The 14,746-nt window shown below is 37.4% G+C and overlaps 2 protein-coding genes across 2 annotated transcripts in view; one reads left to right on the top strand and one right to left on the bottom strand.

Annotated features, from left to right (window-relative positions):
• The window catches only part of LOC142350892 (polyadenylate-binding protein 2-B-like), a 442,128-nt gene that overhangs the window by 194,224 nt on the left and 233,158 nt on the right, over positions 1–14,746 (bottom strand). The gene's annotated exons all lie outside the window — the stretch shown is intronic.
• LOC142351168 (uncharacterized) lies at positions 6,331–14,672 on the top strand. The gene is made up of 3 exons (XM_075403287.1): positions 6,331–7,360; positions 11,628–11,984; positions 14,536–14,672. Exons 1-2 carry the CDS (start codon positions 6,658–6,660, stop codon positions 11,954–11,956), a joined length of 1,032 nt encoding a protein of 343 aa, XP_075259402.1. The 5' UTR covers positions 6,331–6,657; the 3' UTR covers positions 11,957–11,984; positions 14,536–14,672.

The raw sequence follows: 14,746 nt of genomic DNA, 5'->3' as shown, positions 1-14,746 counted from the left end.
ACTCGCGATGAGAACCAACGACATGATTTGACATTGAAATACCAGGCAACAGCAATTAATTTTTAACGGATCGAAACATTGAAAAGTCCCAAAAAGAATTATTTCCAGCCGAAGTTTTTGGGGATGCATGACTTTTGTTTCCCTATTTGGTTCTTGAAGCGCAAATACCGAAAAAAAGAAAAAAAATAAACCACCAAAGAATTTGTTTGACAACGTTTACAAAAGGGGAAAAAGCAATCATAATGAACAAATCACAATGAGGAAAACTCTACCCATGACTTATTTACTAAAAGACGACATTCGTTTGATTGTTCGGAGTCTGGTGTCATCAAAATTTGTTAAAAATAGGCCGCATGGTAGCATCTTAACAGCAGTGCAATCAGTATTTATGTGCAACTGCGACACGTAATAAATGAGGAAACGATTATAACCTTTACTTTTTACTCTTTTCATTAGAAGTTGAAACGTGATGGCATAGGGGTAATTTTCCACTATGACCCACTACCTTTTGACGATGTAGTAATTGGTGGCAGCAGTCATTCATAATTACATTAAAGTGCAAACAAACTCAAATTATACCATTCTAGGCCCCTCGCCTAAAAAGGCAGTGGTTCAACTCGGGGCAGTGAGCCAAATCCGATGTGTAGTTATAAATCCTGACACTTGTCACGAATTAAAGCATCAGATGCAAAATAGAGAAATTAAATCATCAAAATTTTTATCAAAATAGACATGAAAGCAATCAACGAATAATGTGTACTGATTTTAAATCAAGATTAGAAAAAATAGAAAACATTTAGGACACAATCTTCCATTCTTCTGAAATGGTTCCTATTGGCGATTCTACTGCAGGGCGCTTTATGTATGTGATCACGTTCAAATATGGATCTTCTTTCTTATCAATGATCTTGGTAGCCAATTTCTGTTTGGCTGTTGGTGCTGACGGACCAGCTCTTCCTGAACATGTCAAAATTAACGGACAAAAAGTGGCTTTCTGGGTTTCGACTATTTCGGCTCATAACTCAACTTCTTGATGAACTCGTGATATTTATAGTACTCCGGTATGCTTCTATACAAACCCTTCGCATACGGTTTAAACACTTTCACATCAAAGAACCTTCTAGAGGAACGTGACTCGAGGAATCCCTTAGATTTAATACCTAGTCGAGGGTCGTCATCAGTATTGGTGGTTCTATTTGCAAAGGTTTCCCCTTGCAAAGTTTGAAGACATTGCTTCCTTTTGATATCATCGCAGACCTCATTTAGCAGGTTTTTAGAGACAAAAATAAAAATCGGAGGAACGGGTTGACTAGCAAAAGACGACAAGTTTTTTTCTAATCAGCAAAATAAATATGTACACTTAAAACTCTGTTATCTACGAGTCATCTTTTCAAGTTTCTACCTTCAAGAAACCACTAAAATCTGTTGATTTACAAAGCCCAGTTGAAGGAACTTTTCAGAAAAGCTGGTGCGGAGTGAGCAAGAAGACTTTGACAAGAAAAAATTGAAATTTTGATCAACAGGGGCTGAAAGATTGTCCCCCCTAGCAAAGAGATATCGCGATGCTTATGATCTTCACACCCGTTTCTGTGGGGTTACAAGTGGTTGGCAAACGTGTGCCTCTGCAAATTTTGTAAGTGAACTTGTATCAGATGATCATATACTTCTTCGCGTCTTAATTTTTTCAAACTGTTACCATTTCAAAAGTTTTATTGACTCAAAAATTGAGTGAAACTACACACTAAAAAGTTGACCTTAAAAATATTTTAATTATTTGAGTGGAATCTGACGTTAAATTGTTAACGAAATGGTAGAAAGTCACTAACACTTTCAAAAATGCAAATTGAATCTTATCTAAAAACTACTATTCTGTTACATTTTAATTCAAAATTTAGTTAAACCAAACATAAAGGATAACAACAGATATGACTGAAAGTGAAAAATCGTTTTCAGGAATAAAAAATAGTATACCAAGGAGTTTCAAAAATTCTGAAGTCAAGATTGATGTTTTAAATGCAAATAAACTGTTGTAAAAATGATTTTAACTTATATTATTTTCAACAATTTGTAATTTTAACTCATTGCCTAAGTTGATTCCATAGAGTCAGAGACAAATTTCTATTTTTTGTGATGAATTTTTTTTTATTGTTAAAACTGACAATGAACGCATTCTCCGCAGCTATAATAAAAAATAACAGGAATTGGAGAACGAAATTTCAGCAGTTTTTTTTGGCGATAAAGAATGTTCCAAGAACCACCTATTTTACATTATTGCCCCGTAATTGCATTGAATTTTTTTAATTGTAAACAGATTGAGTTAAATTTGAATTTTACCTAATGATTCTAGATATAGCAAAAACATTTGGGCTAAATTTTATAATCACAACAATTTGTCCAGTGTTTTTTCCTCAAGAGAACGATAGCCGTATAGCTCCCGTACAATTTTTGATGAACTCACTATTGGTATTGCTTAGATTCTTGAAGTTTTGCGTGAAGCGTTTCGCACATTTGACAACGTTGGAAGGTGCCGTATCTTGGTGATCAAAAATAAAGAATTAGCCTAATTAGCCAAGATTGAATTAGCCTAATTGTTGTGATGATTAGCCCCCGAACAAATTTACCTCCGCTGTATTGTCGAATACGTATGCGCGCTGGGCTGAATCAAACCTACACCTTTTTAAGCCTCGCAACCCCAGCCGTAGGCAAGTGAACAATTCTTCCACTCCGACTCATCACATCAGGTCGTATCACTCTAACTGATTTCATTTTCAGAACAATTTGTTGTGTTTTTGAATGCTAGCAGGCTCCGTGAATGGGATGCTTTGATGCCAAATTTCTTCCCTTCAGCTGCTCGGACTTGGTCTTGGGTACCAAAAAAGACTTGGTCTTGGTCTTTGGTACTTCTCGTACCAAATATATAGACGAGGATCAGGTACAGGGTTGTGTTCACTCCAATCGAGGTGCTAAACTGCTAGATGTCTGTGATGTTATCAGTCAATACCCAAATCAGAAACTAAACACTGTTGTTGTAATTGCTGGTTTCAATGATCACCGTAGTAGTATTGAAAGAATCATAGAGCATTGGAAATACCTCATTCAGCTCATTTTTGTTGAATGTAGCCCAAATAATTTGATTGTTCTCAAAGTTGTACCCACCGGCTCTAATCGTCTCATAAAAAAATCAGTGTCTTTAACTACGCTTTGTATAATTATTTTGATTCTTGTGCCTTAGAGCTGTTTATTGTTTCACCTCATTTAGAAATGTTGTTGTACCTTATCTGTTCTGTAAAGACACCGTGCACTTCTCCTTTCACGGAAACCATGTTTTCACTATTATTATGTTTAACATCATTCAATAGTTTAAATATCGTTGCTGTTTTTACGCTGCTCTAATGAACTTAATCTAGTCCTCATCAACGCAGCTATCCCTACTCGTAGCCCGTAGCCTGATGGACTCAATCCCAGTTTCCACTCTGCAAGGGTCCCCTACGCAGGGGAGGCGTCTTGTGTCATTCGTGTTATAATTATTTGCACGTGAAATGCAGTTGTCTAGCCCAAGCCGAAGATTGGAACGAGAATTTCAGCTGCAGAAGTTGCTCTGTGGTCACTTCAGCCACCGAAACAGCAATCGGAACACAGGCAACCCCACACAATGATTGGGCCGTTCCCGATACTGCACTCATAGATCCTGCAATATTGCACGCCCCCAAAAGTTCCGTCGCCGCACAATCGGATAATTTTTGGGAAAACTTCCAGCCTCTTCAAGCGGTAACAGTGCGCAAAACAAGTCGCGAAATCGTCATATGGAAGTTCTCGTTCTTCACGCTCAGTAAGAACAAGACAGTGGAGCAGTTCGCTGAAGCCCTTAAAATGTTTTCCCCCGATTGCCGTAAACACGGATAGATCCGATGTATCTCTGACCCTCTCTATGTTACTTGCGCAACTAACCCTCAGTTGAACGAAGAACAAGGACGATGGATTGAACAATAAGACCATCAAGCGTAGACTGCGTGCATGTCACAGCTGCATCTTCTCAGAACTGTTTTGTGAAGCAAAGGCAATCCAAATGAGATTGAATTCAAGGACCAAGAAGCAGCACTCTGATTTCAAGTTGTTTAACAATTTCATATCTCGTGGTAAGATCAGTAATGCTATTTGCGTTCTTTCGGATGAGCATAGACGCGGCGTGCTCGCTCCTACAGATCTCATAGACGGTAAACCGGTGCTCGAGTTTTTAATCGACAAACATCCTGAAGGGCAACCTATGGAGCCCCACTGCATTCAGAGCAAACATCCACGCAGGCACGCTTCCCAATCATTCCGCTGTTTGCGACAAAATCAGTTCCAGGCTCGTCCAAAGGTATGCAATGAAGACTCATGGCAGTACCGGGCCGTCAGGTCTCGGTGCCGATGACTAGCGTAGACTGCTTTCTGCTTTCAGGCAAACCTCAACGAACCTGTGCAAGTTTGTTGCCAAAATTGCAAAGAGGCTGGTGATGTCAAAAATACCACCGGACCATTTGATTGCATACATTGATTGTCGACTAGTGGCTCTGGATAAACGTCCAGGAGTGAGATCTTTTGATATTGGTGAAGTAATGCGTCGCATCACCAGTCGCATAATCGTTGACGGCATCAGGCAAGATCTAACATCCCTCGGAAGAAACATGCAGCTGTATCTGGGCCGAAAATGCGGAATAGAACATGCCATACATTCGCTTCACCACAGCTTTGATGATCCCGAAAACAAAACAATTCTATTAGTTGATGCCTAAAACGCATTTAACGTGCTCAATAGACAAACAGCATTGGAGAACATGAAAAACCTATGCCCATCATTGCATGTTGCGTTATAGAATTCCTCTAGCCAACCCTCCAATCTTTATATCAATAAGTTGACCATTCTGTCTCAGGAAGGTAAGACATAAGTTGATCCCCTTGCGATGGCAATGTATGGAATCGCAACCCTACCCCTAACAACAAGACTTTGCAGTAACTCCTTGACACAAAAATGTTATGCTGATGATGATAGTTTGTCGGTAAGTTTGAAGGTATAAGGAATTTCTTCGACAAGCTCAATCATCTTGGTCCCAAGTAGGAATATCTTGTCAATCCTCCGAATTGTCAGTTGATAATTAAGCCAGGAGGCGAGCGCCAGTAGTCAACTGTGTTTGCAGGTACAAATGTGGAAATCACGCAGGACGCTCAAGTCCTGGGATCAGTTAGCGGGAACTCTGAGGCCAGTAACAATTTCGTGAAAGATGCATATTATAATTACACAAAAAGTTTGGAAAGATTTGGTCAATTTGCTCACACCTCTCCTCAGAACGCCTATGCATGTTTGACGAAGAGGGTTCAACAGAAGTTGAGCTTCGTCTCGCGTATTACACCCTCCAATGATGGGGTTCTGGACCAGGTGGAGGAGCAGCTTCACCGACTCATACCGAAAATTGTCGGCAAAGAGAAAACCCAAGAGGAAAGAGAACTTTTTTCTCTCCTTCTCAGTATGAGTGGGCTTCAAATCGCCCTCCCACAACATCTTAAAAAAAATTTTGAGCAATCAATTGAACTCTCAAGTCCATTGACGTCATTCAATAATGATTCCTTTGAAATTCAACAATGTGAATTAGTGCAAAGCAGGATCAGTCTCAGACAGAAAGCAGACATGCAAAGTGAACTCATCTCGAAAAAATCCAGAATCGAAACCAATTTACCAGAATTAAAGTTTACCATCCAGCTGGCCTCGGAGAAAGGAGCATCGAGCTGGCTGAACGCGCTTCTGTTATCAAAACATGGTTTTGAACTCACGAAGACTGAGTTCTGTTATGGAGCACTTCGCTACACCTGGGGAAACGAAGAACACAACCCTCATGCGAAGAGCTGTCCTAAGACCATAAAATATGCATACAAATATCACGAGCGCATCAAGCGAAATAATTACGAAGAGCGAATCCGCGAAACTGAACACAGCAGCTTCAACGCACTGGTTTTTGCTTGCTCGGGCGGTGCTGGCCCATCAGCTTCGCGCGTTATGAAACAACTCAAAACCAAGATCAGCAAAAAACGCGGAGAGCCGTACGCCGACACCTAAGCTACATCCAAACGAAAATCATGTTGGCACTTCTGAGGAGCTGTGTTATCTGCTTGAGGGGATGTCGCGCCCTCAAGCCTCGTGTTCTCAGTGAGACTTCGATTAGCACCGTCGTGGAGGAGGGAAGGCTACACTGAGTGTTTGGCTGCTTAACTTTATTCCTGTGCTTTTTCCTTGATATTCCATTTTTATTTTCCTTCCATACCAGTTCCCTATGTGTGCTGTATATATAGGTGCTTTCCTCTCCACTTGTTAGTCATTTTTGTGACTGGGCCGTCTTTACACTGTCTGGAGGGGAACAGCTTGGAGTGCAGCATCCGGCTAAGTGATAATCATCATCCCTTATTTTCCGACCTACATCCATCGTTGCCGGATGGTGTACACAGTCCTTTTTATAATTTTTTTATTAGAGGGGAAAAGAAGAGAAAAATAGAAAGGAAAGTATTTAAAAAAAATCAAAATTTAAGATGTTCAATTTTGTGTCAATGTTTTGTTTTCATCCGATGTGTGGTTGCATCTCGAGAATTTTATCCAAACCTGCTGTTTCAGAGATCTCATGACAAAGAATGACCGACCAGCCCAATTATTTCAATCCAAATTTTATTTATCTTGTAAAGCATAACATATATCGAAAATCGGAACCTTTTGCTCCTGATAATGTGGTTGCGTTGAACAATACGGAATCTGATTTCGAGAGTCAACTGCCAAATATTTTAGAAAAGCATTACATAGCGATAATTATATATTTAGAAAGTCATTCGTTATGTTTAAACTATCTCAGAAACTTTCTGCAGCTAAGCCAAACTTATTTGTTTGTCATCGTGTTCAATAGTCAAGCTACAGAAGATCCGGTTTTTCGATGGAACGCTTCTGAATTAGGTGCTCATATGATTACTAATTGCTTCAGTGCTGCTTGTTCTGCTCTTTCGATTTGTATGTACAGAAAACACGGTACCTACCCTTGCCCCTATTGTGAAATGAACAAATTTGATGAAGTGGAGCTGAGAGAGCACGTTTCGCTATTTCATGAATCCTATCCACAAAGTTTATGCTGTACTTGTCCAATATGTAAGAAAATGACACGCAATTTTTTCTCTCATATTTTTCACGAACACGGTGATGGAGTATTAGAAGAACGAACTGGTTTCTTTTCAATATGCATTGTTCAGCGTCAAAGTGACAAAGCGTTTTTAATGGTACAGGAACGAGGAAGTTCTGGGTTTTGGGTTCCTGGTGGAGGACTCAACGCAGGCGAATCGTATATGAAAGGTAAATCGTCGGATGTATTTTTCGACCTATGGATGTATTTTCCGACCTACATCCATCGATGCCGGATGGTGTACACGGCCCTTTATTGTTGTTTTTTGAAAGGTAAAGCATGAGAACCAGTTTTCAGCCAGAAAAGTTTATAAAAGTTTTAAATTAGAAACGTTGTAGAAACAAATTAGAAAAGTTAATAATGAAAGGCTTCTTTGGTTTTGCTTCTTGCTTTTAGGTGCTCATAATGTTTTGAAGATTACCATGTTTTTTCCTGTTCAATGTCTTTCTAAATGAACAACGCTTTGTCTTCATCCATTAGATGGATCCGTTAATAGATTTTTATACGGTGATAAGCAGTTGTTGAGAAGTGAGTTGAACACAACCCAAAGATAGATAGATACATCAGATTTTTAAAATTCTAAATAGTAAATGTAAAAATTTAGCAAAATGTAAAAAATTTTGCAGCTCAATTTGATAGTCATTAGAGGGAGAGAGGTGAATGTTTTGTTTGTACATTTTTTTCCCTCGGAAACGTTGGTAACCTGTTTTTTTGCGGTAATGATAAAAAAGTTTGATATTTAAGGTGACGGGTTGAGACCAAAGTTTACTATTTGGTGTGAGGAAACATGACAAAGGTAAAAATGTTGATACAGAGGTTGTTTTGATAAAATTTTTTCCGTGTTTACCTCTGAAACAGTTAGAATCAGTTTTTGCGCGGTGAGCTTATCAGATGTTATAATTAAGCTGGCAAAATCGGAAAATTAATCGTAGGTTTATTAAATTTGAAATTTTTAAAAAATTTTAAATTTTTGCAAAAATTGACCTACTTATTAAGTTGATTTGGTGAGCTCTGTCAATCTTTCGCTGTGTTTTGATTTTATGTTTATGGAAGATATCAAGCCTTGGGGAACTTATGCGGGTTACTGTTAACGTATTACTATTGCACAAAATGTTTTCAAAATATACTTTTGTTGAAAAAGAAAAATTTTTGACCCAAACGTTGAACTCTGAAATTATAGTAGAAAAGTGACCAAGAAACCAAGTGACCAATGGGCGCACAATTCTCAAATTATTTAATAGCTCCATAAAAATTGTAAACCTTGTTCTACTGAGATTGTTGATTGAGCAGAAATTTGAACTGTTTTATGTGATCTGTTATCAGTTTTTTTAAAAAATTGGCAGTCTGTTCCACTTATGAAGAATTACACGACTAATTGATCTCTTTCGAAGAAAAGTTTTAACAGGATTTCGAAGATGGTATAAATACTGGCATCTTGTAACTTTATCACTACGAAAAATAATGGAGCTGAGGTACTCTGGAACCAAAACGTATTTTGAAAAGAACACTGCACATGTAAGCTGTATCGTTTCTTGATTAACCTTGACTTAGGTGTTCCAGGAGGCAGTCGCAACATGAGGCTGCCGGCACAATTCTTTATCCGTTGTAACAAGTATAGCAATTAAGCCATGATAAGGTGAACTGCAATGGTCAAGCTGCGTCCTGTCAATTAGTACATTGTTATCAACTTAATCTCTGATAGAATCTGTAACATGTAGCAGGCGGAACTAGCTGAACTTATTGGTTACAGAAGAAGTTAATCGTCTAAATTAGAACTAAGAAATCTTTCTTTTTTGACATTGGTGTCCGCAGGCAGTAAGAGAGCAGTGTTGAAAATTTTTTTCGCACAACTAATGAATTCTGTTTTATTGATGTTATTAAAGATATTTTGGAGGAGCCAGCGTTTCGAAATGATTGCTTGTGTTGTTAGCTCATTCCTTAAAAAACTAATATTTGTAACTAATAAACTGATTAAAAAATCTAATTAATTGGATAGTAGTTGATTCCCAAACCATAATAATTTGCGGCGCATCTGGGGCCATTAGTTTTGCGTAGTGATAATAAAGTGTCGAGATTGCAATATGTTTCCAACCCGGCAGTTCCCAGAGTAAAAGCAGCACTTGTACAAAGATCATCTTTGTTTTGCAGCTCCATACTTATGGAATAAATTGGCTTTTGAATTGTAACTTGTACCCCATGAACTTGATAATTGGATTAAACTGAAATGTTTTCGTTTTTGAGTTTGTAATTGATGCGTTAAACTATATTTTCAAAATCTGTATTTGAACAGAAACTTCCGTTTTATCCGATTATATAGTTCATGGAGTATAGTTTCTGTTCAAAAGGCTAATAATTTATTCACGCAATGGAACTGCCATAGTGGATGATGATCTTTGTCAATTTTTATACTTGCTATGGGATTTTTGGTTTGTATGCATTTTTGTCAATGTTGGTTGACTATGCAAAAATTAATTTTTCGCTTTACCAGACTAGTATTGTGACCCCTTTTTGTGCGATTTTTTGATATATTAACTTTTTGAGATGATAATTAAAAATATATTTTGATAGGGTGTTTTAAAGGTTCTTTTAAATATTTTTTAAAGGTGTTTAAAAGATGTTTTGATTGGGTTTCGAGATGTATTAAAAATGACTGGTGAACGATTTGACTGGAGATTGCTAAGGGTTTTGAAAAGTGGGATGCAATTAAAAACGACTTTCAGATCGACTTTCTTGCCGTTGACTTTTACGTTTCGCGTGATCTAAGTTTTTCATTCGTAAATCTAAGGAGCTGAACTCAAGTGATAGAAGTTCTCCACTAAACTTCAAAAATGAAAGGTGTGCCTACTTTGGTGTCGTTTTCCACTTTAACTCAAAATAGGTGTTTAGTTGTAAACTCTACAGACTGTTATTTGAGGCCCCTCTCCCTTAATGGTTATCCCCATGTGACTCAAGCAGTCTGAAAACGATTTGAGCTCCCACTAGTTGTTCGAGAGCAGTTTTTTTTGCGACGCTTATGTTTTTAGTCTTCATCCACTACCGTATGACATGTTTACAACAAGTTTGGTCCTAGTTCTGAAAATGAACAGATTTGGAAAGCTTTTTGATGAGGAAAAAAGACGCTATGATGTTGCCAGTTAGGGCTTTGCTTCTCTTCTTTTCGCTGATCTTGAAAGTTGAACTTTTTCTGGTGGCACAGTGAGTTTCGGTGAGAGGGTTCTTTTTGCACCAGAAAAAGGTCTTTAGCTGTAATTTCTGATTTTGGGATCTCTGATCAGTACCGTTTTTAGCCTGGATTCTGGACTTGCTTCTTGTTTTCCTCTATAGTGGTTTTTTGAAGTTGTCAATCGTACTGGGTGCAACCTTGTTCTGATACGTCTTGGGAAGGTAATTTTGAATTGTAGTTTCAGATGATTTGTTTTGGGAAACCATGTTACAACTGCTTGCAAAAAATGCTACGGAGGTGTTATGGAGAGATAGAGCTAGCCTTTTTTGTTGAAAAATTACCGTATCAGTATGAAATTATTACTAATTTTGAGTAGATTTTGATCAGTTAACAATTGAAGGCCTTTGAGCTTATTCGGAAGCCATATTTGAGATAGATTTTTAAGCTTCATATTCCATTGTGAATTTTCACTGTGATCTAGGTCCATATTAGCGGATCTTATTTTCATCTAAAGCTTCGGTCTGAGGTAATTCAGCCATTACTTTACTTGCAATTTGAAGATCTTGCCAACGATAAGTCCTTACCAACCTAAAATTAAAATTTTGATTCATAACTTCTGCGTTTTTTGCTGAACTGCTATCGTTTCACATGTCATTATGTATGTCTTTTGCATTGGAAACTAATATAAGTGACTTTCGCTACAATGAGGCAGTCAGTAACATGCAGACGCTACGGACAAATTTTCTGAACATTCACAACTTAAGGAGGTAAACCCCCTTCCAAACTCTCAAGCATGTGATTAATCGGGAATTTTAACCGGGTGTTGTTGGAGTGAAACATTACCATTTTCAGGGTCAACCATTCTTATGACATGCTTGGTTTTATTGGGATGAAAGTTTTGCTGGGCTAGTAATGACTTTAGCTGTGTGCCTCCGCAAAAAGCGTGATGATAGTTGCAATCTTTTTAATATTCCTCGAATAATTGTTTATTGCCTGTGAAAAAAGTACTGTTACTGGTTTTGTTTTTTGCTGAGTGAGAGAGTGCATCGTTATTGCTGCGGAGGCACTAAACGCAATATATTAGCCTCATCTTGAAGTGAATGATGGATATCATCCGTTGAGCTGCTTAGAAAATTGGATTGTTTTCTCGTCCAAAAAATGAAATATAGGTACAATGATAAAAAAAATTATCAGCCAAGAAATATTAGGAATGGCGATTTGTTAATTTTTCAATGTTTTTTTTTGCAACGTCACGTCACATTTCATAATTTTAGGTGCTTTTCGTGAAACTTTAGAAGAGGCCGGAGTTTTTATTGACATCAAAGGAATCCTACAGTTCGAAAGCGCTTCCCATGGAATGTGGAAACGTGTTGTATTTTACGGAGAACCCAAAGATGAAAATCAGATTCCAAAAACGCTTCCAGATTTCGAAAGCAACGGTGCTTGTTGGGTCAAATGGGACCAGTTGAAAAATATCAAGCTTAGAAATATGTCGGAGCCAATGAAATTCTTCAGATTTGTGTTGGATGGAGGACATGTAAATCCACTCGAGATTCCGCCTGGTGAAACTCGGTTTTATAACCAGGATCCGCCCTTAATTTGATTGTTTCTTGTATCTTAGTTTTTGAAGGGTTCAGTTTTTGGTTTTCAAATTGACGAAAGCTTCCGAAAGCATTGCTGCATGTATGATATTGTTCAAACTAAAATATAAGTTTATCAAAAAGTGCGATTGGGGAGATATTTTTTATAGCTGCAAAGCTGTAAGCTGAGCGGAGCTATATTGCGGTACTCTTAGTTTTTTACAATTCAAAGAATTTGAAATGTATTGGGGCTTCGTTTTTTTTAAAGATCTGTTCACACATTTTCATGATTTTTGAAGTCAAATTGGAGTAGTGGTTTTGGTCACGCCGAAACAGGAAGTGGAGCGAAAAAGCAAGTGGTTTCGCGGTGTAAATTTTTTTGCTCTAAATTTAAAGTAGAGTGAGAAAACGGTGTTTGAACAAAAATTCGCTTTCTCGCTAGTGGTTTTTGTTCACATGCGGCAATTTCACTTTGATTTTTACTGTTCTTTCGATTTTTGAATCGGATTTTTTTCTAAATGGTTTTCCCAATCCATTCATAGTTCATTCTAGACCTAGTATTTTGTTTGAACCAAATTTCCATTTCTCGCTAATGGCTTTTTTGTTCACATGCGGCATTTTCACAATGATTTTCTGTTTTTTTTTCAATTTTTTGACCTGATTTTATTAGAAATGGTTTTCCAAATCACTCATAGTCTGTCCTAGCTCTAGTTTTTTTGTTTAGTCAATGAAAATTCTTTGAATTGTACGTCAGGATTTGTCCTGCTATGTTTTTTGTTTCGTCGTCTGACGCTCTTTTTCGTTTCTTCATCTTTTTTCGGATTATCTCGAAGATCGACACCAAATTGTCCGTATAGGATCTTGTTTTTCTAGGCCATCCGTTGTAACATCTGGTGTCCCACAAGGAAGTGTTCTTGGACCACTTCTGTTTATCTTGTACATGAACGATCTTGTTGACCATGTGCAAAACTCCCATGTTTACTTATATGCCGACGACCTAAAGCTGCTATGCGTTGATTGTTTCGAAGGTCTGCAATGTGACATCAATGGTATTTATGAATGGTCACGCAAAAATCAACTTGAATTTCATCCAGAAAAGTGTAAAGCGATGAACTTTAAATGCAGCCAGTCTCCCTTATTTCTAGGAGAAGCGGAAATTCTTTTCACTAGAGAGATTATGGATTTGGGAATGCTAGTTACTGAAGATCTCTGTTGGACAACACATGTTAAGACGAAACTTGCGAAATGTAATAAAATTTTTAATTTTTTGAAAAGAAGCATACCGTTTCAAGTTTCTATTCTCCGCAAGAAAACGTTGTACCAAACGATGATTCTATCTGTGCTACTTTACTGCTCCCAAGCTTGGTGTATTACAACTGGTATTTTGAAAGTGTTAGAAAAGTTTCAGCGCAAAGTGTTGCGCTGGGTTATTAGGTCTGAGGATTACAACGAGACACTTTCAAAACTAAATTTGTATCCAATTTGCTATCAAATTGCGCGAGCTGACCTTATTCTACTATGGAAAACTTGGCATGGAACAATGGAGAGTGACTTAAAGCTGCATGTCAATAGTACGACACTCAGCTCCCGAGGATCAGTCAAAACCTTTTTTGAACAACCGTTGAACAAAAAATTCAAAACTGACAACTGTTTTCTTAGTCGAACTATCCACTCCGCCAATTACTTAATTTCTATCAACGTCATTGACTTTAGGTCATCTTTCAATATTTTTTGTAAGAATTTAGATAATTTTCTCATAGCCAAAACACTTTCTTTTAATTACTTTCGGCCATGTACATATTTTCTTAAATGTCGCTGTGTGGACTGCAGATCTTAATTTGCTACTGTGCTTTGTTAATTTGTACTGTCATGTCTTTCTTTTACTATGTATTCCTCTTGTTGGAATTTAAGTCTTTTACTACTACTACTACTACACAGCAAAGCTGAAAAAGTCAAATTTTCTGAATGACTTCTTCTCACTAAAGGCGTTTGCGCGCGTGACGTCATTTCTCTCTCTCTTTAGCAAAAGTATTTTGCGTGATTAGATTTTGATCACAAGTGACTTACCTCACTCAATGAAATTACTTTTGCACTTTAAAACTAAGTTTAATTTGAATTTGTTTAAGGTCAAAGGAACTAATATCTGCCGTAAAAGTCCCTGATAAGAGGCTTCTGCGGGATGAATTTTATCAAGCTTTATTAATTTATCGCTGAATGTTTTTTACTTAGCTTCTTTGAGCAGCGTCGATTTTTTTTTTCAATTTAGATCTGTCTCTGTCTCTATCTCTATTATATGGCACGCAGGTCTATTCTTTCGCAGCTATTCCGGCAATCTGCCGGCTATGTTTAAATTATTGTGTAACTGTTCTTATACTTTTGCTTGGAGTCGTTCTACTTGATTAGGACAATCAAGACCTGTTGATTTATCAAGTTGCTCGCTCCAGGTTTTATACCGAAATACTGTTAACATGCTTGCAATCATTCTGATTTTTTAAAGCGGTTAAGATTGTTTAAATAATTAAGACTTTTCAGAAAATCAGATCTCCATTTTTTTAAATAGCAAAAGTGGATTGAATTATAACCAAAAGCTGATCCTTTCAAGGTGCTTGTTATATGGAACCTGCAGCTACTCCTGAGCATTTCGCGTCTTGCCATCATATCATCTTTATTTTTGATATATAAATATTGTCTAGATAAATATCTATATTAGAGCTAGCAAATAAATTGTTTACGCATTCAGTCAAATCAAAACAAACGAACGAACACTTTCGCTTGCGAACAAGACAGTTTGATAATCTATTTCAGGCCAGACG

The sequence above is a fragment of the Convolutriloba macropyga genome, chromosome 12, assembly GCF_964194025.1.
Source record: "Convolutriloba macropyga chromosome 12, txConMacr16.3, whole genome shotgun sequence".
Taxonomy (NCBI): domain Eukaryota; kingdom Metazoa; phylum Xenacoelomorpha; order Acoela; family Convolutidae; genus Convolutriloba; species Convolutriloba macropyga.
Note: the sequence above shows the minus strand (reverse complement) of the source record. Positions and strands in the feature narration are given on the sequence as shown.

What these genes read in the sequence shown, in the direction of transcription:
- LOC142351168 (XM_075403287.1), top strand. Translation starts at nt 6,658, where the DNA reads ATGACCGACCAGCCCAATTATTTCAATCCAAATTTTATTTATCTTGTA. An exon ending in AGGCGAATCGTATATGAAAG is followed by an intron (nt 7,361 to 11,627) that starts GTAAATCGTCGG and finishes TCATAATTTTAG; the next exon opens with GTGCTTTTCGTGAAACTTTA.